Consider the following 27064-nt stretch of genomic DNA (forward strand, 5'->3'; position numbering starts at 1 on the left):
CAGCTCAGCACACAGTCTGTTTATGCAATTTCTCCCTTTGAATGCTGGATAGGTTTCTATTATTTTCATTTACATTCATTTATTGAGCATGTAATACATCAGAAATTGGCCCTCTCTACAATTTGTATTTGTGTTTAACTAGTATCCCACGCAATTGTTTTTGTTGCTACCGGTCAAAGGTACAGCTGGTATTATTCTCAGGAATGTAAAGTAGAACGGTGTGTGATCTGTAGAATTTGCCACAGTATTTATCCTTGCAGTGAAGTATGACAGAAAGAACATAGAACATTACAGCACAGTACAGGCCCTTCGGCCCTCGATGTTGTGCCGACCTGTCATACCGATCTCAAGCCCATCTAACCTACACTATTCCATGCACATCCACATGCTTGTCCAATGACGACTTAAATGTACCTAAAGTTGGCAAATGTACCTAAAGTTGGCAAATCTACTACCGTTGCAGGCAAAGCGTTCCATTCCCTTACTACTCTCTGAGTAAAGAAACTACCTCTGACATCTGTCCTATATCTTTCACCCCTCAATTTAAACCTATGTCCCCTTGTGCTCGCCGTCACCATCCTAGGAAAAAGGCTCTCCCTATCCACCCTATCTAACCCTCTGATTATTTTATATGTTTCAATTAAGTCACCTCTCAACCTTCTTCTCTCGAACGAAAACAGCCTCAAGTCCCTCAGCCGATCCTCGTAAGAGCTTCCCTCCATACCAGGCAACATCCTAGTAAATCTCCTCTGCACCCTTTCCAAAGCTTCCACATCCTTCTTATAATGTAGTGACCAGAACTGTACACAATACTCCAAGTGCGGCCGCACCAGAGTTTTGTACAGCTTCACCATAACTTCTTGGTTCTGGAACTTGATCCCACTATTAATAAAAGCTAAAACACTGTATGCCTTCTTACCAGCCCTGTCAACCTGGGTGGCAACTTTCAAGGATCTGTGTACATGGACACCGAGATCTCTCTGCTCATCTACACTGCTAAGAATCTTACCATTAGCCCTGTACTTTGCCTTCCGGTTACTCCTACCAAAGTGCATCACCTCACACTTGTCTGCATTAAACTCCATTTGCCACCTCTCAGCCCAGCTCTGCAGCTTATCTATGTCTCTCTGAAGCCTATAACATCCTTCGTCACTCTCCACAACTCCACCGACCTTAGTGTCATCTGCAAATTTACTAACCCATCCTTCTACGCTCTCATCCAGGTCATTTATAAAAATGACAAACAGCAGTGGACCCAACACCGACCCTTGCGGTACACCACTAGTAACTAGTCTCCAGGATGAACATTTCCCATCAACTACCACCCTCTGTCTTCTTTCAGCAAGCCAATCTCCGACCCAAACTGCTATATCTCCCACAATTCCATTCCTCCGCATTTTGTACAATAGCCTATTGTGGGGAACCTCATCGAACGCCTTGTTGAAATCCATATACACCACATCAACCAGTTTACTCTCATCTACCTGTTTGGTCACCTTCTCAAAGAACTCAATAAGGTTTGTGAGGCACGACCTTCCCTTCACAAAACTGTGCTGACTATCCCTAATCAATTTATTCCTTTCTAGATGATTATAAATCCTATCCCTTATAACCTTTCCAACACTTTACCTACAACTGAGGTAAGGCCTACTGGTCTATAATTACCAGGGTTGTCTCTACTCCCCTTCTTGAACAGGGGAACAACATTTGCTATCCTCCAGTCATCTGGCACTATTCCTGTAGACAATGACGAGTTAAAGATCAATGCCAAAAGCTCGGCAATCCCCTCCCTGGCTTCCCAGAGGATCCGAGCATAAAACCCATCCGGCCCAGGGGACTTATCTATCTTCACCTTCTGAAGGATTTCTAATACCTCTTCCTTCTGAACCTCAATCCCACATTGTCTAGTAGCCTGTATCTCAGTGTTCTCCTCAACAACATTGTTGTTTTCTAGAGTGAATACTGTTGAAAAATATTCATTTAGCGCTTCCCCTATTTCATCTGACTCCACATACAACTTACCACTACTATCCTTGATTGGGCCTAATCTTTCTTTCGTCATTCTTTTATTCCTTAAATACCTATAGAAAGCCTTAGGCTTTACCCTGATCCTATCCGCCAACAACTTCTCATGTCTCCTCCTGGCTCTTCTGAGCTCTCTCTTTAGGTCTTTCCTGGCTACCTCGTAGCCCTCAAGTGCCCTAACTGAGCCTTCACATCTCATCCTAACATAAGCCGCCTTCTTCCTCTTGACCAGAGATTCTACCTCTTTTGTAAACCACGGCTCCCGCACTCTACAGCTTCCTCCCTGCCTGACAGGTACATATTTATCTAGGACACATAGGAGCTCTTCCTTGAATAAGCTCCACATTTCTAATGTGCCCATCCCCTGCAGTTTCCTTCCTCATTCTATGCTCCCTAAATCTTGCCTAATCTCATTGTAATTGCCTTTCCCCCAGCTGTAACTCTTGCCTAGTGGTATACACCTATCCCTTTCCATCACTAAAGTAAACATAACAGAATTGTGATCGCTATCACCAAAGTGCTCACCTACTTCCAAATCTAACACCTGGCCGGGCTCATTACCCAGTACCAAATCTAATGTGGCTTCGCCCCTTGTTGGCCTTTCTACATACTGTGTCAGGAAGCCCTCCTGCATACTCTGGACAAAAACTGATCCATCTATAGTACTCGAGCTATAGTGTTCCCAGTCAATATCTGGAAAGTTGAAGTCCCCCAAGACAACTACCCTGTCTCTCTCACTCCTATCGAGAATCATCTTTGCTATCCTTTCCTCTACATCTCTGGAGCTATTCGGAGGCTGAGAGAAAACTCCCAACAGGGTGACCTCTCCTTTCCTGTTTCTAACCTCAGCCCATACTACCTCAGCTGACGAGTCCCCAAACATCCTTTCTGCAACTGTAATACTGTCCTTGACCAACAATGCCACACCTCCGCCCCTTTTGCCATCTTCTCTGTTCTTACTGAAACATCTAAATCCCGGAACCTGCAGCAACCATTCCTGTCCCTGCTCTATCCATGTCTCCGAAATGGCCACAACATCGAAGTCCCAGGTACTAACCCATGCTGCAAGTACACCCACCTTATTCCGGACGCTCCTGGCATTGAAGTAGACACACTTCAATCCAACTTCATGCTTGCCGGTGCCATCTTGCTTCCCTGAAACTTTATTTCGGACCTCCCTACTCTCAACCTTTTCTATAGTCGAACTACAATTTTGGTCTCTATTTTGCTAGGTAATATTCCTCTTCTGGCCTTGAAAGGTACACAATCACACAAGAACAGCTTCTGGCGACCTTACAAGCAGCAAGTTGAAAGAAGGGTCCATAGTTTTAAGCAAATTCCCGACAATGTGCTGATAAATTAGAGTTGCTGCTAAATTATTGCAAGATTTGTTCCTTTCAGACTCAAGTTAAATATAATTCTTTTCTGCAGCCAATCTACTACTAATCACACAGTTTCAAAATAACCGTTAGTAAAGGTCACATTAAATGAACATTGTAAAAGTTGATTCTGCTACTGTATTCCCAACCAACAATTGCAATCAAGCTTGCTCTGCAAAACATACATAGGTTAGCTTTGCACTCCAGAAAATTAAAATCAGTCCCGAAATACAGACCTTCATTTTGCCCTGTTCTGACTCCAATAAAAGAAATGAAAATAATAACATTTCTGTGACTCATAAGAAGTGCCAATTCCAGTGAGCATGTAAAATATTGAATTGTGTACCTGCAATTTCTTGAGCTTTTCCCATTTGGAACACCAAATCATTGAATTACCCATCCTGTTCTAAAACCACAGACTTTTTTTAAAAGATATGAAGTGCAGAGTAAAAATGAAATGACATGAAAGTTGTTGAATGTGGAGGGGAGTAGCGGCCATTAGTGCACGTACAGCTCCTGAAATAGCTTAAAGTAAAATATAACTGAGACACAGATTCAAATCCTAATTATACTACATTGCATGATAAGAAGAGATTGCTACAATCAACACCCCGTTGTTAATGAGAAAATCAAGATTCCCGCTCCCAACAGCCATTTAGGCTTGATCTGGCTTAGGTGAGTTCAATCAGCGTCAGTCTTCTGCCAATCTTGCCAACTGGCTGCGCTAATAAAAATAAACACTTCAAATGAGGCATTTTGCCAATTTCTCACACCAATGAAAACTTGTCCAGCAGGGACCATGTGAGAAGCAGAAACCACAGAGATGAGGAAAGAAATCCTGAACACTGAAAGAACGGTGCAGGGACTGAAGAATGAAGAGCAATTCAGATGTGCAGTGAAGTGTGCAAGAGAAAATTTTAGGCACAGAGGAATAGGGATTACTTTGATGTTGATTCTTCAATGAAAATGTGTTCCAGACACCTAGAATTTTGCATCAACAATTTTACGTGTGTGCACTGAGACAATCATTGACTGAAATATTGAAGTCAAGATGCTATGTTGTTTAATAAAATGAAAGCAAAATACTTCAGATCACGGGTATCTGAAGTAAAACCAAGCTGCTGGAAAACTCAACAGTTATAATAGCATTGCTAGAGAGAGAAAAAGAGGCATTCTTTTCTCCACAGATGCCAACAGACTTGCTGAGTTTCTCTAGCACTTTAGATTTTACTACTACATTTTTACACTCATCGCTCATAAAAAGTTCATCACACATTCTAGCCATTGAAATCTCCTTAGTAAACATCGAAGGCTCCACAGTGGTTGTAAGAAGAATTACTATTATTCTTGATATGTAGAATATATTACCAACCTTCATTATTAGGTGGGCCTCGTATTGCACAATAGCACGCAACGGGATAACGGCTTCATCAGCATCTTCTAGAGCGCTTATCACATTCGTAGCAACTTGGGTTGGAGTAATCTTACCTGATCTGTACAAGTACAAAACTCAATGGTTAGAATGGTTTATTTAAATATATTGTTAATGAAAAGACCGATTGATTAACTGAAACCAACATACTAACCAATAAAGACAAGTTACCCAACGTATTACTTCTTTACCTGAAAGTGGTACTGGCAAAGTACCTCCTGTTGATAATGGACATAGCCGACAATGTTTAAAAACACTGTCATGTAGTTAAGGGGGTGGAAAAACCACATTTTCAACTTCAACCTTGAATGCACTTCAGGCCAATACAATGAAACTGGACTTTCAGCTGCACTAGCTTAATGGGTGATAAGAATGAAAATTTACTAAAGTTCTGTTGTGCAGTTTATCCAGTTATCCATGCTGAACTAGACACAAAGTATCTAAAGATCAGTATTTTATAAGAGAACATAACATTCCAGTTTCATTTACAGAATGAAACAAAATTCAGAACAAGAGGGTCCTTGGCTCAGTGTTTCATATAATGTTCTGTAGTGGGCTTCTCTCCCACATCATCTGTTAATCCCATACTTTTCCTTGTAAGAAAAATCTGAAGTTATTTAATATTGCTTTAATTCTAAATCTGGCTTTTCTGTAGTTATTTATTTTCAAATCAGCCCTGAATCAACTTTATTTTCTCAGAATTTGTTCCAGAAATCCATTAGCTTGTTGAAACAAAAAAAGATTTTTCCAAACTATGCTTTTAAAAGTTTTTTTTTGGTGTGGGTCTTGAAGAGGCATTAAAGAAATAATTAAATTGCATTTTCCATTTACATACTTACTTGTATCCTTCCAGGAAATCAGAGATGGTGTTGAAGTTAAATCCAGGCCTTTCTTCAATCATACTGCAAATTATATACGTGAATGTTACTTAGCAAATAAATCAATTTATATTTTAAAAAAGGTCCGATGATTAGAACTTTTAAACAGCTTGACAGATCTTTTTGACAATTGCTTCTAACAGGTCTATTGACATTTACAGTGAGTTCAACAGTAATGATATTTATGGAATTGGTAAAAGTAGACAAAAAAAGGGCACATTACTCCCACCAAAGGTAACTAGACTTACCCAATGGTGTCCTGGAAATAGATTCAAGCGGTACCTCTACTGTCTAAATGAATCCACAAAGTCAAACCTGCTCTTACCAAGTTTAATCTGCACAAAATCCTGCTTCAATAGAGACTGTCAATCATTAAAATGGACAACTGCGTTGTGAGATATGAACATGTGAAATGCAAGCCTGCCAAAATGAGGAGTGGGACTTATAACCATAGGCCATTTGGTGAAAATCTAGGCACTAATTTCAGAAATGAAAAGTCTACATCTTTAATGTATGTTATGATATTAAAGTCTAGTGATCAACTCTGTGTACCTTCCCTATACTGCCTCCAGTACATCAACATTGTCCTTGAATCTCCAATACTGCTAACTTGCTGGTCCCAAAAGCATGGTTTCCACCTTAAAAAAAAATCATCAACCTCTGAATATGAAGTCATTGGGAGTATTTATTTCCATTCCTGAGAAAATGGCAAAAGGGTTCATCAGAATATTTCACAAATTTAACACAATTTCCTCTTTCTGAGTTGGTGGTTCAACATTTTGTTGTATTTGAGATAATGGGAACTGCAGATGCTGGAAAATTCCAAGATAATAAAATGTGAGGCTGGATGAACACAGCTGTGTTCATCCAGCCTCACATTTTATTATTTTGTTGTATTTGCTGTGTTGCGTTGGTTCATCATGTTTAAAAGTAATTTAGGCCTGGACTTTCCACACAACATCCATTATTGTTCAAATGTTTCTGCAGCTCAATGCTATTCTGTATTTCAGGCCAAGTCTTCAAATCCCAGCTTCTTCAGAAATGCAGAGACATTGGTTTATAGGAGGGCTTCAACACAGCTCTGTGGTGTCAGGATGGGGAGGACTGTCTCCTTTCCACTATACTATCTGCTCTAATGCTAGTTCAAACATTCATGTTAAGGTGTGAGTGGATTCATGAAAGAACACATTGGATGAGTGGGGTAGACAAAGGGGATATTTAGCTCCGTCTAAACATCTTCAGATTCAACTTTTGGGTGACAGTCAGGTCAAGCAGGAAACTAATAAGAGGTAGTCAGCAGCGTAACAAAAACAGAAATTGCTGGAGAAACTCAGCACGGCTTGCAGGGTCTGTGGAAATAAAGCAGAACTAGCATTGAGGACAGTGAGTCTCCACAGGAACTGCTTTCTTCCCAACTGCTGTTTTTGTTTCAGATCTCCAGCATCTGCAGTTTTATGTTTTATTTTAATGGAGGGGCCAGTAATCAGGAGTTGAAAGAGGCAGTCAGAGGTGGGCTCAGTGAGAGTGACTCGGGTGATGTCTGCTGTGCAGATACCCAAAAGTTGGGCGAGGTTCTAATCTGTTTAACATTCCCCACTTGACTCTTCAGATAACACGGATTCAAACTTCCAAGACATTTCCAGCATAGGTCAGCGCATTGGGACTTTCATAGGGTCTCAACATGCATTCAGAGTTGTATGTCCTGTCTCGGACAACCTAGAGACTGGAAAATCTGACCGTGATGTTAACCTCAAAAGTCTACAGAAACTCTGACCAGCTAGCTAAATTAATGAGTGACAGTAATCAGGTTGATATGGCCTGGTTGTAATTTCATGAAGATTAATTCTGTGTACAAGTCCTTGAAAACATTAAAACTTACAAAATTAGCTACCTCGTTTGACGTTTGTTTGGCAGCAAAGGGCAAAAACAGAAATCTTTAAAAAGGCTTAAAAGGAAAGAAATTGCTTCCTGGATGTGAGTTTGCTCGCTGAGCTGGAAGGTTAGTTTTCAGACGTTTCGTCACTGAAAACTAACCTTCCAGCTCAGCGAGCAAACTCACATCCAGAACCTCAACCTGAGCTACAAATCTTCTCAAAACTCGCTAAATTGCTTCCTGTTTACACAAGGCATGTTACAGATACTGACAGTGGCAGTTTCATGACTTGCCAAAAGGAAATTAATCATATTCAAAGGAAAAGAGAAAGAAAAAAATCAATAAATACAGAAAATTAGCATATGTTAACACAATGCTTAATATCCATAAATACAAAGATTGGGTCCTTTTGACAAAAGTGCAAAGAATAGAGATATCACCTTTGACACCCAGTCAAATCAGTTATGGATGTAACTGTAACCACCACGAACGAAACAGTACTGTGGCAAGACAGATACTGCAATAGGGGTGCAAGCTGCCTTCTTATATCCAAAGTGATGAAAGCGCCTAACATTCAGGCCAGAACCTTTTACCAATTCCAACACTGATTCCTGCATAACATAATGTACAGGTGACAAGTCAGAAGTCACACTACACCAATTTGTAGTCGCACAGGTTTATTTGAAATCAGAGATAGTAGGAACTGCCGATGCTGGAGAATCTGAGATAACAAGGCGTAGAGCTGGATGAACACAGCAGGCCACGTCGTATCAGAGGAGCAGGAAGGCTGTTGTTTTGGGTCTGGACCCTTCTTCAGAAATGGGAAGAGGGGAAAGGATTTCTGAAATAAATAAGGAGAGAGGGGGAGCCAAATGGAAGATGGATAAAGGAGCAGATAGATGGAGAGGAGATGGACACGTCAAGGAGGTGGGGGTGGAGCCAGTAAAGCTGAGTGTAGGTGGGGAGTTAGGGACGGGATAGGTCAGTCAAGGGAAGACAGACAGGTCAAGGAGGCGGGATGAGGCTGGTAGGTAAGAGGTGGGGGTTGAGGTGGGAGGAGCATATAGGTGGGAGAAAAGACGGACAGGTGAGGGAGGCGGGGACGAGCTGGGCTGGTTTTGGGATGCGGACGGAGGGGGGACAGATTTTGAAGCATGTGAAGTCCACATTGATACCATTGGACTGCACGGTTCCCAAGCAAAATATGAGGTGCTGTTCCTGCAACCTTTGGGTGGCACCACTGTGGCACTAGAGGAGGCCCAGGACGGACATGTAGTCCAAGGATTGGGAGAGAGAGTTGAAGTAGTTCGCGACTGGGAGATGCAGTCGTTTGTCACAAACCGAGTGTAGGTGTTCCACAAAGCAGTCCCCTAGCCTCCGCTTGGTTTCCCCAATGTAGAAGAGGCCATATCGGGTACAGCAGATACAGTATACCACATTAAACTGACGTTCACCTGAACATCTGCTAATGTGGAAGGTTTTCTTGGGGCCTGGGATGTGGGTGAGGGTGAGGTGTAGGGGCAGGTGTAGCACTTCCTGCGGTTGCAGGGAGAAGTGCCAGGAGTGGTGGGGCTAGTGAGGAGTGTGGAGCAGACATTGGAGTCACGGAGACAGCAGTCCCTCCAGAAAGCAGATAAGTTTAGGGAGTGAAGTCTGTCCTTGGTAGTGGGGTCAGATTGCAGATGGCGGAAGTGGCGGAGGATGATGCGTTGAATCTGGAGGTTGGTGGAGTGGTACATGAGGATGGCGGGGATTTTGTTTTTGTTGTTATTGCGGGGAGGGGTGTGGGGGTGAGTTGCAGGAAATGCTAGAGATGCGGTCGAGGGCATTTTCGACTACTGTGGAGGGGAAGTTGCGGTCCTTGAAAAACGAGGGCATCTATGCCTCATCTCGGGAGCAGATGCAGCGGATGCAAAGGAATTGGGAATAGGGCATGGCATTCTTGCAGGAAGGTGGGTGAGAGGAGGTGTATTCTAGGCAGCTGTGGGAGTCCGTGGGCTTGAAACAGATGTCGGTTTCCAGGTGGTTGCCTGAGATGGAGACAGAGAGGTATTGGAGATGGTCCAGGTGAACTTAAGGTTGGGGTGGAAGGTGTTAGTAAAGTTGATCACCAGCTTTCAGAGCACTGCTCCTTCGTCAGGAGAAATCACTTCACTCGAGTGTCTCCTTTTAAATCTTTTGCAACTTGGTTTGCCCAAGAGTCCACAATGGATGAGGTGCAAGTTATTACTGAGATAACCCAAACCATGTGACTTCAGCTAACAAAGGACCAGCACTCCGAAAGCTTGTTCTTTCTAAGAAACCTGTAGGGACTATAGCCTGGTATCATTTAGCTTCTGATTTTGCAACAATATAGCCTGTACTTTTTGATATGGTTTGGACTATCTCAGTAATAACTTGCAACTCATCCATTTTGGAGTGTTAGACAAACTTATTTGCAAAAGATTTAAAAGGAGACACTCAAGTTTTTTGAAAATTGAACTGACAAATTCCTTGTTTTACTCAGCTTATAAACTACACATTAAAGCGCTACTTTCTTTGCAATTTAACAACACAGGTCTTTATCAAACAATTCAAACGTAAATTATGCTGTAGGTTGTATAAAGCACATGTTTATACAATCATGACTCAGGTTCATTCATTAAAATTCACAGGTCTGGCAACAGTCTCAGAATCAAAGCATTAGTGGTTTAAGTTTTGCAAATATGAGCATAACTTTGGAAACAAGAACACCTGTTGAAAACATCTCTGGCCAAACCTTACCCAGCCTTTATTACCCACCTCAATTGCAGGACTTCATTTAGAATGCTGTCACTCGTCCTATCTCTTGGTGGTTCACCGTTTCCATCAGGAACAACAACAGGAATAAACACTGGGTCTTCTGGAATAACTAGGTGCCGCAACAAGGTAAGATTAGTTATCCTAGAAAGAGGAGCACATTTCTTTTTAAACTGATGTTAAATTGCTGTTCAATTCTTCTATTTCCCTGCTTTCTCTTGGCCAGCATCCGACAAAGGTCATTCTCAACACAGGTGTTGAGCCAAGCGATCGCTCTCAAAAGTACTATCATTCTTTCGTCTAATACAAGACTTTTCTCAAGTTCCTCGCTCAGATTTAGTTGCTTCTGTTAACAGGATATTATCTAAAAATACAACTAAATGGCATTGAGTTTCTGAATCCAGGTTGCAAATGTAAATTAGGTTGTTTGCATCAACATTAAATCGACATCAGAAGCTAAATATAAACAGAGTTCTAAGGCTTGAATAGAATCCCAATTCAAGAGAATTTTGCGCAAAGTTATTATAATCACATCAAGTCAAGGTCAGACCATTTCTACATTGATTAGTTCACCAAGTTGCTTCACACTAAAGGTATAAATGTAAATGACTATTAAAACCACAGGATGGTGCCCAACCTGGATCCTTTAGACTCCCTGTACTGAATAGATATAATTAAAATTACTGCCAAAATACACTACATGGTCTTTCCACTCCTTCTTGAATGTAAAGGTGGAGGTGTGTTGGGGGCGGTGGGGGGTGGGGAAGGAAGTACATATCAGCCAAAAGAACTGAGATTACTTTAATGGTCCAATTTTATAATCAGCAGTGAACCAATAATACTCATTTCATTGCTGATATCAAGAAAAGTGACACAAAAAGATCTTGCAATTTGTGTGGTGCTGATTTAACCATTTCTAACTTCAATTTGGCATTAGTATAAACATGCAGATCTCCAGCACCTAAGAGGACCGATATCTCAAGTAGCCAACCATGCTGAAGGGCTCTCACCAGCAGCAAACCAGGAGGTTAAAAGTATTGATTATCTTGCACTTCTTAATCATTTTACAGGGAATGAAATAAAGATTGTTTCATGTATGAATTTAATGTAGAAGTTGAATATAAAACAGCGAAAAGAAAATCTATGAAAATAGCATAGTGGAGAAATTCACCATTACATAAATACTGAATCAGTTCTTCAACACGAGAAATGTTGTTCAGCATCTTGGGCCTGGAGAAACTAATTTTATACTGATGTAGTAAACCATTCAAAACCCAGTTATCTTCATTCAAAGAAGGTGCAGCTTTTTAAATGCTTCCTACAGCAAGCATACTGGGGGCTTACATGAAATTACATTATTTCAAAATTTTCCACCTGTAGGGACTTTAGCAGTACGTCATGTGGGCGAACCGGAATAAATGTCAGCAATTCTGGATTTTCAAGTTATTCTTTGCATGTTAAACCAGCCGTTGTTGTACTTTAATCACTACAACCTCACTTTGCCAGAGGCACTTTAGGACTAAGCGAAAGCTAACCTCTTCATTATGCTTTCCGTGGCACTTTTAGATGATATGTTGGGAAAACTATGATCTCATGCTAATCAGCCCACATCCTGGTGTTAGCTAACTCAGTCTTCTTCTAAACTGTGCCATGATGTAGCACCATCGGTGCTGTTATTGTGTTATCACTGTCCTTTATCTTGTACTGACGGTTTTCATAGAATCCCTACAGTGTGGAAACAGGCCTTTCAGCCCAAGTGGTCCGCACAGACCCTCAGAGCATCCCACCCAGACCCATCCCCCGATGACACATCTGAGCTACACATCTCTGGGCACTACGGGTAATTTAGTATGGCCAACCCACCTAGCCTGCACACCTTTGGACCGTGGGAGGAAACCCACGCAGACACAGGGAGAATGTGCAAACTCCACACAGACAGTCGCCCGAGGGTGGAATCGAACCCCAGCTCCTGGTGCTATGAGGCAGCAGTGCTAACCACTGAGCCACCGTTATAAAACTAAAACACTTAGAGACAGTCTACTCGTGTTGATTTTTGGTACAGTTGATTGTTTGATCCATAAACACTTGACTGTCAAAGTAACAACAAGACCAATAAACCTCAATTATTTAATCATCATTGCATCTGGTCAATAAGTGTAGTAGGCACTGGCATTCCAAAATATTGAACATGAAGTTGGCTTGAGTTTATGGTAGAATCTCACTATCACGCTGGGGGCCTGATTTTCAATTCCTGGCCAATGCATGGCAAACCCTTCCTTCCATTCCTGCCACACTCAATGGTGCAGTGGCAGTGTCCCTACCTGTGGTCCAGAAAACCTGGGTCCAAGTCCAACCTGATACAGAGGTGTATCATTACACCCATGAATGTATGTATACGAACACAAAAAAGTCTTAACAAAGATTTGAACATCTGATAACTCATTTCTCAGGAATTTCAGGTTCGGGTAGATCACTACTTAAAATGCAAAAATCCAGAAGTTGCTATCCAAGATGTCCTGACCCAACATGGCCTTCCCAAAAGTGGTATTTTGCTAACTGACTCACCAATCAAACACAATGAATAACATGAAGCTCCTATGTAGGTTAGAAGGGAATTAAACTCATGCACAGCCCTAACCATGTCACTTTAATTACTTCTTTTTGATGGCATGATAAGACTTAATTACCAGTAAACACTCTCTCTGGCACTAGAAGTTACCTTCTAAGAGTGCAACTCGCTCATGTATCGATTTTAATTACTGTTGGGTATTCTAGAAAAGCAAACTCTGAAAAACAATTACTTCCTATAAAAGCAGACCTCAATTATCTGTAAATACTAATAGGATGGTTGTGATATGCAGTTTTAACTTTCCAAACACAGACTGGGACTGCAATAGTATTAAGGGCTTAAAGGGAGAAGAATCTTAAATTTGTACAAGAAAATTTTCTGATTCAGTAGGTGGGCGTACTACTGAAGAAGGTGCTAAACTTGACCTACTCTCCAGAAATAAGGCAGGGCAGGCAACTGCTGTGTCAGTGGGGGAGTACTTTGGGGCCAGTGATGGAAAAAGATAGATCGGATCTAAAAGTTAAAGTTCTAAATTGGAGGAAGGCCAATTTTGAAGGTAAAAGGCAAGAACTTCCAAAAGTTGATTGGGGGCATACGTTTGCATGTAAAGGGACGTCTGGAAAATGGGATGCCTTCAAAAATGGGATAACGAGAGTTCAGAGACAGTATGTTCCTGTTAGGGTGAAGGGCAAGGATGCTGGATGACTAGAGAAGTTAAGGTTTTGGTCAATAAGAAGGAAGCATATGTCAACAGAAATCAAGTGATTCCCTTGGAGGAGAATAAAAGCAGTAGAGTATAGTTAAGAGAAATCAGGAGGGCAAAATGGGGACGTGAGATATCTTTGGCAAATAGGTTTAAAGACAATCCAAAGGGATTATACAAATACATTAGGGATAAAAGAGTAACTAGGGCCCCTTAAAGCAAGGCCACCTATGTGTGAAACTGCAGGAGACAGGGGAGATGCTAAAGAGTATTTTGCATCAGTGTTTACTGTGGGGAAGGATATGGAAGCTAGAGAACTTGGGGAAGTAAATACCTACATCTTGAAAAATATCCATTTTATGAAGGAGGTGATGCTGAACGTCTTAAAATGCAAAAAGGTGGATAAATCCCCAGGACTGATCAGGTGTTACCCTAGAACAATGTGGGAAGCAAGGGAAGTGATTGCTGGGCCCCTTGCTGAGAAATTTGTATCATCGATAGCCACAGGTGAGGTGCCGGAAAGCTGGAGGTTGGATAACGTGTGCCAGCATTTAAGAAAGGTGGTAAGGAAAAGCCAGGGAACTATAGACCAGTGAGCCTGACATCAGTGGTGGCAAGTTGTTGGAGGGACAGGATTTATATGTATTTGGAAAGGCAAGGACTGATTAGGAAGAATCAACATGGCCATGTACATGGGAAATAGTGTCTCAATGACTTGGCTGAGTTTTTTGAAGAAGTATCAAAAAGGATTTAGAAGGGCAGAGTGACAGACGTGATCTATATGGGCTTCAGTAAAGCATCGACAAGGTTCCTCATGGTAAACTAGTAAGCAAGGTTAGAACACATGGAATAGAGCTATTTTCCCCAGAATGTCAGAGGCTGAGGGGTGACCTTCTAAGGGTTTATAAAATCATGAAGGGCATGGATAGGGTAAATAGACAATGTCTTTTCCCCAGAGTGGGGGAATCCAAAACTAGAGGGCACAGGTTTAAGATGAGAGAGGTAGGATTTAAAGGGCCCTAAGGGGCAGCTTTTTCACACAGAGGGTGGTGTGTGTATGGAATGAACTGCCAGAGGAAGTAGTGGAAGCTGGTACAATTACATTTAAAAGGGACACAGATGGTATAAGAATAGGAAGAGTTTAGAGAGAAGTGGGCCAAACGCTGGTAAACGGGACTAGATTTATTTAGGAAATCTGGTTGGCATGGACGAGTTGGGCTGAAGACTCTGTTTCCATGCGGTGTCTCTGAATGACTCTAATCTAATCTTGTTTTCCCTCTATTTTGTTTTGTGACTTGATATTTCTTTTATTTTGAGTACAAAGCAAAGGATTCTTGTTTTAACATAAAGAACACTGGTGAGGCTGCCTGTTCTGGTCCCTTTGCCAAGAAACAATGTATTTTCCATGCAGGGAATACACTGGACATTCACCAGACTTATTTCTGGAATGTTGGGACTGCTCAAGGGGAGACACTGCAAGGACAATGGGCCTGGATTCAACTGTGTTTAGAAAAATGAGCAACCATCTCATAAAAACTAAAAAAAATTCTTCCAGTGATCCCTGGCAGTGGGATCTAGAACAAGAGGACACTGTTTCAATAAAAGGCGAGCCATACGATGGAGATGAGAAGGAACTTCTTCACCCGAGAGTTCCAAACTTTTCTAAGTCTCTACTGAAAATTGTTATGGATGTTCAGTCATTCAATTAAGTCAAGACAGAGACTGACAGATTTCTAGTTACTCATGACATCAAGAAGTATAGGAATATTGGGGGAATATGGTATTGAGTAGATCAGCAGCATGATCCAAAATCATAGAGTAGGCTTGAGGAGCTGAATTGGCTACTCTGCTCCTACGTGGGTGTTAACAATTCTTTATTTGGATTGTTTAAGTAAATTCATAATAGCTTACTGTGTTCAAGCAGGTCCTAATACCTTATACTGCACTATTTTGATATCCTACTTATAGTAACCTGATGGCAAAAAGCTCAATTAAAATGAGCAAAGGTGAGCCAAAGGAACAGCAGATGCCGTCATTTCTCAGCACAGTGAATTCTAGCCAACTTTCAAAGTGATCTCAGTGATTAGGCCGTATAATTGACAGGTGGTTTCATTCATATTAAAGTATTAGAATGTGTGCAAATAATGTACCTCATGATCAGTGGAATTAAAATCAGCTGTCCAAAGGTCTGAAAAATAACCACAATAATATACAAAATTACAGCAATGATAAAGACATTCATTCACACAAGTTTCAAGTTTGTTTTTAAAAAGAAATTAAACAGAAACAAGCACTCTTGGATTGGGTGCTATGCACAGTCCACATTTGCTTTGTAATCCAGTGTGACAGCCACCATGTAGGTACTGAGTCCACTATTACAGTAACCAATCTGCTTAAACAAGGCTATTGCTGTTATTTCTTATAAAAGTAAACTGCACTATAAAGATACCACTCACTAACAGTGTAACAAAACCTCACCTGAAAGTCATTTATATGTGATCAATGTGGAAAAATATGTTTATTACCTTATAGTGCTCCCACAGCAATGCTAATACCTTGCAAGCAGTTGTCTGGTGCAAAATAGGGCACAGTTTAAGAGAAAGCAAGGTGTCAGGCATCATCCCACATTGGAAATGGGCTTTTCTTTAAAAGAAATGTTATTTTAAACATCTTAAAATGAAATAAACTGGAAAATTTTAAAAAATCACATTCTGAGACGTGCTTGGTTAAAAACTACTTCAACTGTTGTCAGTGAAAAAATCATAACTGGTAGGTTATTGCGTTGCTGTTATTATTTCTCAACAAGTCTGCCTTAAAAATAAACTGAAAGAACAAGAGTAGATTTCATTAGTTGCTTGATCCGGAGGTGGTTAGAGAAGGGTAATACAAATCTGTCAACTGACCCATCTCTCTCGTTTAACATATATATTGAAGACAGCACAGTCAAAACAATCTTGCCACTTTAGAAAGCAGATAATCCACAGAGACATGCGCATCTGAATCATTTTTGATGGCAAAATTCAATTCAATTTTACCCCCTCCCCCCCATTCCATTTCTGAAGAAGGGTCCCGACCCGAAACGTTAAGCTTTCCTGCTCGGCCCGCTGTGTTCATCCAGCTTCACACCGTGTTATCTCAATTTTACCCTAATTGTTTTCTCGCTGTCACAACAGGAGCAACTCTCAAAGATTTAAGATTCAGGGACACCTATTTCTTTTCCTTTGACCAGTCAGAAGTACAAATAAAAAGTATGGCACTAATTTGAAGCAAAAACTGTGTTCGGGTTTGAACAGTTGCTCAATCCAGTTTGATTTACTTTAAACTGGAAATGGCACTTAATGCAAGAGTTATTTAATCCAGATCATAGAAGTACAGGCAATAGGTAGCTTAACTGCTTTAATTTAAATCTTTTTGTCTCTAAATCTGGCTTTAAATGTATGCAGAGTGGGGAGTTGAAAACAATTTATTTTTGGTTGCGATCTTGGATTAAAATATGTACAGTTCAAAATATGTCCTAATCAGAAGTACTAGTTCAATGATTATGTACTATTTATGCAACATCCAGAGGAATTAAACAAGGAAAATTACAGTGATTGGTGTACTAGGCTCACAATATGATACAACAGGCTTCCCAACACATTTAGAGACATGGAAACACTGCAGAAGACAAGATGAGAAAATATTCTTCAGATGACCCACAATGACATTCCACCCCTTCCATCAACCACTCTTCAAAACATTGAGACTAAAGTAATTTTGTCAGTTCACATTCCTGCAAGGAGCTTCAATCACCAAGAACAGATATCACATATTTAGACACGCCTGTCATTAAGTTAAATAAACTTTCAATGTGTTCTTCCAGTGGATATGGCTCCCATCCAAAACTGTGGTCAGAATGAGATGTTGAGATGCACAAAACTTCATCCGCTAAATGGATTTGGCTTTATACATTAGGGAGATACCGTTAACATTCACAGGTTTTTAATATACTGTACTGTTTAAGTGATAGGAATTTCAAGAATCTTATTTTTAAACTTGTTCACCCCATGCCTCATAAGGGTACATGGAAAATAATTTATATTCAATTACAGCAGTAAATTATAAATGGCAGTTAAATGAAGAAAGAATTCTAAGTAGCACCTTAGGGGACAAAATTGGGAGAGCTGTCTCATAGACTAGTCATTCAACAGCCCGACATGGTCATATACAATCATACCTTACAGACAATGACAACCATCTTTTTGTCCTAATCCAGACGTGGTGGCACAGGTGCGTACAAGCAGGACGGAGTTGCCCTGAGAGTCCTCAACTTGGTTTGGACCCCATAAAGTATCATGGCATCAGGTCAAACATGAGCAAAGAAACCTCCTGCTGATTACCATGCACGACCCTCCCTCAGCTGATGAATCCAGTACTCCGCCATGTTGAACACCATTTGAGGAAGCACTGACGGTGGCAAGGATGCAGAATGTACTCTGGGTGGATGACATCATTTTCCATCGTCAACAGAGATTTGCTAGTTACTGACTGACCTGGTTTCAAGTTTCACCTGTTTGATAAGTATGTCACAGAAAATCTGAACAGATTGGTTAAAGTTGTCTGGGAGGTGAATTAGCCTTTTGGGGGCTCTGGTGGTGCACTGGTAGCATCCCACCTCTAGGTCAAGAAAATATCTACCTCAAAGATGTCCTACTAACAAAAAAATTAAAAAAAATCAAAAAACTAATGAAATACTGACTTTGAGATCTACAGGTCTAGAGTACAAGGATACAGGTCACTCTTCAGCTATACAAAGTCTTAATCCTACATTAAATAATGAGAGTAACTTTGTGAAACACCTCATATATTGGCCTTTAAAGGGGGTGTAGCATTGGTCTAATAGAATAAACAACATCTACAGTTGTATAATTTACCAGGAGTGATTACAGAATATAGGCTTGTAATTCCTAAAACATTGACGGTTAAGGCATCATTTAATCAAAGTTTTCAAGAGATTATTTGGGAACAGATGGGATACATAGGGACTATACTTACTGCTTAAGAAGTCACGGACAAGATGACTATCTTAAAATTAGAACCAGTCCTTTCATGAATAGAATTAGGAAATACTTCTCCACGCAAAAGATAGGAGTCAGTGAGATCACATCTCAAACATTGACTGCAATTTGGCCTCCTTTTTCATGGAGAAGGGTAAATGCATTGAGGCAGTTTACTGGTTGGACAAACTGGGCTTCTTCCCACTAGAATTTAGAAGAAAAACAGGCGATTTCACTGAAAGTAAACAAGGTGCTGAACAATCCTGGCAAGATAAACATGGAGGGATGTTTACTCTGTGCGAGTTTAGAACTAGAGGACACTGTTTTAATATTAGCTGTCATCCTTTTAGGACGGAGATGAGGAGAAATCTTTCCACCTGCGAGTCAACAGACTTTGGGACATTGCTTCAGAAGTTGGTGAGGCAGGTTCAATGAATATTTTGAAGGCAAAGGGAAAAAGATTCTGGTCAGGTAACAAATCAAAGGTTATCGGGGGTGAATGTGAATGTGGAATTAAAAAGAAAGGGATCAGCCATGATCTTATTAATTGGCAAAACAGGTTCAAGGGACCATTACATTCTTCTACCTATATTTCACATGTTTGCATGTCTGTTTATAAAATAGACAGGTTTTTGTTAACCTGAAGTATTAGGACACATAAGTCAAAAACATGCATATTGAGTTAGGTCACAGATCAGCAACAATTTCACATCTGAATGTCCTCCAGCTTCACATGTCAAATGGTCCCTTGTTCCTAATAGGCCTTACTCTTTCACTGATTGTTCTCTTCACTTTGATATATCTGTAGATTGTATTGGGATTCTCCCTAATTTTGCCCGACAGTGGCTCTTGCTCCACCTTTGCTCTTCTAATTGTTTTTTTGAGACCCACCCAGCATTTCCAATACTCCTGTACTGCATCACTTATTTTGCTCCCTTTGTACCTGTTGCACGCCTCTCTTTTTCTTTTTATCCAGTCCTGAATACTCTTTGATATTCATGGTTCTTTGGGCTTGTTGCTCCAAAATTTCACCCAAAGGGGAACCTATTGGACCTGCATCTTTTGAACTCTTTCCACTGCTCTGCTGTAATTTATCCTCAAGTAGCTGTTCCTAGTTTATTTTGGCCCGATTCTGCCTTATTTTAATAAAATCCCCCTTACCCCAATCCAAAACGCTTTCTGCAGACCATCTTTCTCCTTTTCCTTAGGGAAATTCATCACTGCTGTTGGTATTATCAATAACTCTGGACAGAAAAACAGGAAGACTGTTCTGTGACAAAGTGCATCAGCACAGCACACAACTGGAACTTTTATATCCTCACTCCTTACAATGGGTTTACAGTTACCAATAACTGAACAGTGTAGGTTTGTCTGATGCTGTATTGAAGACATTATCCTCATTTTTAGTTAGAGTAGACAGCTGGCGACTGTTTCCTAGGTTGGAGGTATCTTTTACAGAGGGGCATAGTTTTAAAGTGAGTGGAGGTAGATATAGGGGAGATGTCAGAGGTAGGTTCTTTACTCAGGGAGTGGTCGGGGTGTGGAATGCATTGCCAGGGAGGGTAGTGAAGTCAGCCTCATTAGGGGCATTTAAGTGACTATCAGACAGGCATATGGATGGTAGTATAAGTAGGGGTGGAGGTTAGATAGACCTTAGGATAAGGGTTTAAGTTTGGCACAACATTGTAGGCTGAAGGGCCTGTAGTGTTCTATGTTCTATTACATTTTAACTTCCCTACATAAATGAAAAGGTAAACATTAACATCAATAATGCTTTCAGCAACAGGTATAGCTTGTTCCACAACAATCACGTGGTCAGAAAAATAAAGCTACACAGTTCAACCTGAATACCCTGTTCCTCAAGATCAGTTCCAATATGTTCACTTACTGTGTTTGATAGATGTGCCATTATTTTCAATGAAAGACCAGACAGACGCATTGCTGGCTGAAAAAAAGTACAAAAAAACTATTTAATAACTTTAAGTTTACCTGTTTTTTTTAAATCATTTAATTCTCAAGATATGATTAATCAGCCCAAATTGCAATAATCAATGAATAACTGTTGGGTTACAAGAGCATAATTGTATCTGCTTTTTTTGTGTGTTTTGAGCCAGTCTATTTATTCTGTTGAATTTTTATTAAATTGAATATAATCACTAACAAATTTTAAATCACTCACTTTTGTCCTAGTTTCTTCTTTCTGGCATGCATTCATTTGGCAATCAGTTGGGGCACATTCTGAACCCTCATAAACTACATTGCTTGTCAACTGGCAAGCACCTTGTTCCATGCCTTATCTACATGTCATATCCAATTTAATATTATAAAAACAAAATGGTAATGTAACTTAAAATAATTAAAAATTAAAAATAGTTTGCAGGCCTTAGTAGCAGAAAGGGGTCACTAATATTTGGCAGGAAAAATAATCAAAGCTTTAAAAGGCAAACAGAGCTCTCAGTTCTGTAAACAGTAGCACGAGAATGCAATTCAAACTTCTACATTACATCAATTTACAATTGCAGTTATGTTGGGCACCCCATTCTGGCAGTGGGTGATTGCTGCAATTTTGGGGCAACACAGTGGCTCAGTGGTTAGCATTGCTGCCTCACAGCATCAGGGACCCAGGTTCACTTCCACCCCTGGGCAGCTGGCTGTGTGGGTTTCCTCCGGGTGCTCTGGTTTCCTCCCACAATCCAAGGACGTGGGTTGGCCATACTAAATTGCCTGTAGTGCTCAGGGTTGTGTAGATTAGATGGATTATAGCAGGGTGGGTCTGGGTGAGATGCTCCGAGGGTCAGTGTGGACTTGTTGGCCTGAAGGGCCTGTTTCCACACTGCAGGGATTCTATGATTGGTTATATAAAAGCAATGGAGAAGCTGCAGCACAAATTCACAGTATGTAACTTGCAATGAGGGAATATTTATGAAGAGAAATGTGACACATCTCCTGGAGCAGAAAGGAAAGGCTTTCTGCTCAACAATACATATTCAAACACACCAAACAAGTCTGAAGGTGGGTCACTGGACTTGAAACGCTAACTTTGATTTCTCTTCAGAGATGCTGCCAGGCCCACTGAGCTTTTCCTGTAATTTCTGTTTTTGTTTATTTTCCAGCATCTGCAGTTCTTTTTATCTTGTTATCTGATTTTTTAAAAACATATATTGGAATTTTGTGGATTGGTTACATTTGATTTCTATCAGGATTCTGCCCTATGATGGGAAGGATTTTCTTTCCTTCTGGTGGATTCAACACAACAGCCAGGTTGCACTAGGATTCCCTCACCCATGCTGGGGGACGTCATTCATTTCGTTTAATGCTTGTGAAGGTATCACTGGCGTGATGTGTAAACTATAAAAGCACTTTCAGAACCAAATTCAGCAGGAGACACGACTATGTTCAAGAACTGAAATGTATGTGAAATTGCCAGTGCAGACTAGGCGTCAAATTGAACCAAATGTACTTTATTATAAGAGATCAATTTGACCCACTTTTGGGCGGGCAACGATGGGTTCACACCCGTTTCTGGCGCTCTCCGTTATTGACATTGACTTTGACTTAATTTGCTTCTCTTGGTAAGGCTTATTCACCAAATTCTATAAACCTCAAAATTTGAGATAGCGACAGGTACGAAGCGCAACCGGCTGGTGCTGTTATCTACCTTTTACGGGTTCGCGTGCATGCACTGGAGGGGGAGGCGATGTCCTAGAAAGGAAACTGAACCCGGAAAAGAAAAAAAGGACATTTGGGGGCTGGGCTGAATGAATAAAAAGAGAGAGACGGTTGTAGAAATAATGCAAACGATGGAAATGCCAAAAAAGTTGAACAATCTAAACGGGGTGGGGGGAATGCAAGCGTGCAAAAAAAAGAGTGGAGGGATTGGCCAGTAGCACTCAGCTGGGGTCAAGCTTGGATCACTTACCATGTCCTTCAGCCCATAATGGAGCGGGCAGTCCGCTTTCCCCTTCTCCCGAATCACAGCCTTTGTCCAAGCGCCTGTAAAGCGGTAAAGAAATGCAACATAAAAGACAATCACCAGAAGCACCAACCAAATCAACTCCATGGTTGCACAGGACAAAACGAAGCAGGTCGCTAGCGCTGTCCGAGCCGAGCCGAGCCGCACAGCTCTGTACGGGGTGATCGTTGCAAATCTCCCCCAATCGATCCGCCCCGGGTTTTCCACTCCCGCAGATTTCCTGTACCTGCCCCAACTGCTGTCATTAAAGGGGTAGGTCCTAAATCTATATTTACCCGACCAAAAGTCAACACACGAGGAAGGCTTACATAGCAAGGACACTTTACCAAAAAAAAATAGAAATTGCTGAAAAATCTCAGCAGGTCTGGTAGTATTTGTGGAGAGAAAGCAGAATGAACATTTCGGGCCCAGTGACCTTTCTTAAGTTTTTTTTCGATTTCCAGCATCTGCAGTTCTTTATTTTTGTTTTGACTTTTTAAAAATAATTTTATTTTGCATTGTAGTGTCTCCTTAAGGGTTTAATAAAAAGTGTTGCATATAACATCTCTGAATAGAATCTTCGAATCCCTACACTGTGGAAACAGGCCCTTTGGCCCAACAAGTCCACACTGAACCTCAGAATATCCCACGCAGACCCATCCCCCCGTAACCCACCTAATCCACACATTCCCAAACACCATGGGTAATTTAGCATAGCCCATCCACCTAGCCTGCACATTGTTGGACTGGGGGAGGAAACCCCCTCAGACACGAGGAGAATGTGGCAATTCCACACAGACAGTCACCCCAAGGCTGGAATCAAACCTGGGTCCTTGGCGCTGTGAGGTAGCTGTGCTAACCACTGAGCCACCATGGCGCCTGCATACCCTGTTTATAAAATAAATATGTTGGTGCTAACTATGGTAATGCCACTCCCTAGTCATGAGAGCCCCAGGTTAATGCCCCAAAGGGCTTCAGTGGTACAGCGGTGTTTCTGCCAATGTACACTCTAAAGGTGTCTGATAAGTAAGTTGATTTTTAAAAATGTACAATTTGGAATTGAGCCTCCATAACAGCAAATGATTTTGATGACATCAACTCACCACATTCACAAATCTCTTTTATTTCTGATGTAGTTTCCGTTAAAACCGAACATGAGGGAGTCCAACTCAGAGGGCTGTTGTGCAGTGGCACTGTCCTCTTGCGCATCTCCAAATTTAACCTCATTAGTGGCCAAGCCTTCAGATGCCTAGGCCCACAGCTCTGAAGTACTTTACCTAAACCTCTCTTTGTCTATCACTCTTCTTGCTTTAAGGTACTCAATGAAACCTATTTGACAAAATGTTTGGTGATCTGCCAAAACATCCCTGTGGCTCCCTGTCAAATTTGTTTGCTAAAGATCATTGGAAATGCCTTGGGATTTTTAATTATGTTGGCTTGTATTTACATATTGTGTTCAATGTTGTGATCCTAAAACTCTAGCCTTGATTTTTTTTCTGGTGGGATTGAGGTTCGAACAATGGGACTGGTACATGGGGAGCTTGATCATATGTAGAAACTTGGGTTAGTGGGGAATGTGGTGAGTTTGCCAATCTTAATGGCAGGGCTTGATTTGAATAGACCTGTTCACAGTTCCTATCTGACAATAGTCACACTGACCACAGGTTTGATGAGCTGGAATGTGAGTTTTTCAGCAGGAGTCAGTGAGGAATGTATTGGGCATGATTAGCAGCTGCACCTCCAAGAATAATTGGGGAGGTTGGGGAAGGCTTTGATAACCATTAGAAAGGTTCTAACCAAGGACACATCTATCAGCAGATCCTCAGCATCCAGTAGCCATAATCCTCCTGCCTTGCGACCCATCTTTCAATTCCTGCCCTCTGATTCCCTACCCACATCTTCTGGACTCCTCCTCCCTCAGCATGCTATATCCTCCCTTGCCCTCTGGTCACCCAAGATCATGAGAAATTGAAGCAAGAATAGACTATTCAGCCCATCTAACTTGCTCCACTATTTCATGATATAATGGCTGATCTGATTGTGGTTTTACTGCCCTTAACTACCTTGACTCAGCCTTGACTTCTTTGTGCATTAAAATTCTGTCTAACTCACTCTCAAATATATTTAATGATCCATCCTCCACTGCTCTCTGGTGAAGAGAATTCCAAAGACTAAAAACCCTCTGAGAAAATAATTTTTTCGTCATCTTATTGGAAGGTCTCTCATGTTTTATATTCTCCCAGGAAACACCTCTCAACATCTATCCTGTCAAGTCCCTCAGAAACTTATGTGTTTCATTGAGATCACATTTTTCTAAACACCAATGAGTACAAACCTGATCGGGTCAACTATTCTTCATAAGTCAACTCCTTCTTCACAAAAAAATGAGCCAAATAAACCTTTCCTGAACTGAATCCAGTACAAGCATATTCCTCTTAAGTAAGCAGACAAAAACTCACAATACCAGAAGTATAGTCTCATCAATGCCCTCAACATCTGTAGAAACACTTCACTTCTTTTATACTTTATTTTGCATTGCAATAAAGACCAACATTTCATTTGCCTTCCTGATTAGTTAACTCTTGCAGTTGCTGTAATGACAGGCTAGCTTTTTGTGATTTATGAACAAGGGTCCCAGATTCCCTATATCTTAGTATTCTACAGAGTCTCTCCTTTCTGCTTGTGTAGTCATCCTGCCTAAGTAGACACATTTTCCTCCATCTGCTAAATTTTAGGCTATTCGCTTGATCGATATATATCCTTTTATAGACTGTTTATCCTTCTCTTACTTTCCTATCTATCTTTGTAATGACAGTAAATTTGACTGTAGTACAGTCAGCCTCTTCCTTCGGGTGATTAATACAGATGGTAAATGAGGCTCAGCACTGGTGTGATGCTGCTCTAGTTACAGTTTGCCAACTGAATATGATTCATTCGTCCGAACACTGTTTCCCACTAGTTGGCCAATTTACTTATTTGAACAGCTTTCAGATTTGTCCAAAAATTAACATTAATGAGACAATGATTTCTTTCATTGAATTCTTTTAAAAATAAATCACTTATCCTGTGAATGTGAATGAAGCATTTATCATCCACTTGTGGTTGCCCTGAGTTAAGTAGTGTATTCACTCCAAGAGATAGCAAGAACTGCACATGCTGGAAGTCAGAGTCAATATAGTGTGGAGCTGGAGGAACACAGCAGGTCAGGCTGCATCAGAGGAGCAGGAAAGTTGATGTTTTGTGTCGGGACCCTTCATAAGGACAGCAGTCATAATAAAATTGAATTCCATGCTAAGTTTGAAAGTGAGTTACTCCAATTACAAACAAGAATTTCAAAGTTAAACAAAGCCAATTACAAATCAATGAGTAGAGAACTAACAAAGGTTGATTGTGTAAGTTAACCAAAAGCTACAATAGTAAATAAACAGGTGGAAGTATTTAAAGAAATAATTTAGAACGTTTAACAAAAATATTTTCTGTTGATAAACAAAAGCTCACCTAAAAACATCCATCTGTGAATTATTCAGGAAATGGGTATTAGATTAAAAGAAGAATCTTATAGCTTGCAAACAATAGTTTCAAGTAGGAGGACTGGGAATGTTTAAATTACCAACAAAGGACCATCATAAAGTTGATAAGAAGGGGAAAGAGCAGAATACAACAGTAACCTATCAGGGATATAAAAAAGAGTTTTTAAAACAAGGTTATCCAACCTTTCCAAATTTTTCCCTCACTTTATTTTGACATAAATATTTGGCAGAACAGTAAAAATGAATTTCAGAAAATTCCAAAGCAATATGTTGCCAATTTAAATATTTGACTAATTAATAAAAATGAGCATTAAAAACTTCCAAGCAGCAGAGCTTACTCGTAAAATTTATCTTTTCCTTTGAAAAGCAGAATTAGAGAGAGATGGTCTAGGCCTCAAGTCCTGTTCACCAGGGAAAAGATGGAGATATGAGCTAAACTAAGGAGTCAGGTAGAACTAACAATAACCCTTGTCTCTAGTGACAAATACTCTGAGTTGGTCTTAGTAGAGGTTCATACAAAAGTAGAGCTCAGATTTGAGTTGCCTTTCACTCTCGGTGTTTTACTCCTGCCTCCTATTTATTGGATAGTGGTGGGTGCATATCTCAATCATTCTGAATTTTAGGGTTTCTCACATTCTCTCCCTCAACTGCAGACTCCTTTTCATGTACTTCCTTCCTCACTTAGTGCCTCACAACTGTCCCTCCCTCATACCCACACCCTCCATCCTTCATAATGCCTCTCTCCTTTGCACTCACCTTGTCCCTTGCTAAATCTCATATCCTCCATTCCTCACTCACTCACACACTCCCTATCTCACACACTTCTTTTCTCTCATCTAGGGCCCTGCTGGTTCAATAGCCTGTCCTGTCATCTTGATTGCAGTTCTTTGGGGGAACTGGCACCTGTGA

At 40.7% G+C, this 27064-nt stretch overlaps 1 protein-coding gene across 1 annotated transcript in view; it reads right to left on the reverse strand.

Annotated features, from left to right (window-relative positions):
• LOC125457336 (uncharacterized) overlaps positions 1-22859 on the reverse strand; it is a 59803-nt gene extending 36944 nt beyond the window's left edge. Inside the window, exons 1-6 of the mRNA XM_048541456.2 lie at positions 22593-22859; positions 20562-20618; positions 15788-15825; positions 10369-10509; positions 5676-5738; positions 4777-4897 (exon numbers count right to left, since the gene is read on the reverse strand). Coding sequence (XP_048397413.1) covers positions 4777-4897; positions 5676-5738; positions 10369-10509; positions 15788-15825; positions 20562-20618; positions 22593-22733 — 561 coding nt within the window. The 5' untranslated portion in view covers positions 22734-22859. The remainder of the gene's footprint in view (positions 1-4776; positions 4898-5675; positions 5739-10368; positions 10510-15787; positions 15826-20561; positions 20619-22592) is intronic.
• Positions 22860-27064: the final 4205 nt, after the last annotated feature.

Source organism: Stegostoma tigrinum, chromosome 12 (genome assembly GCF_030684315.1).
Source record: "Stegostoma tigrinum isolate sSteTig4 chromosome 12, sSteTig4.hap1, whole genome shotgun sequence".
In the NCBI taxonomy this organism is placed as follows: Eukaryota; Metazoa; Chordata; class Chondrichthyes; order Orectolobiformes; family Stegostomatidae; genus Stegostoma; species Stegostoma tigrinum.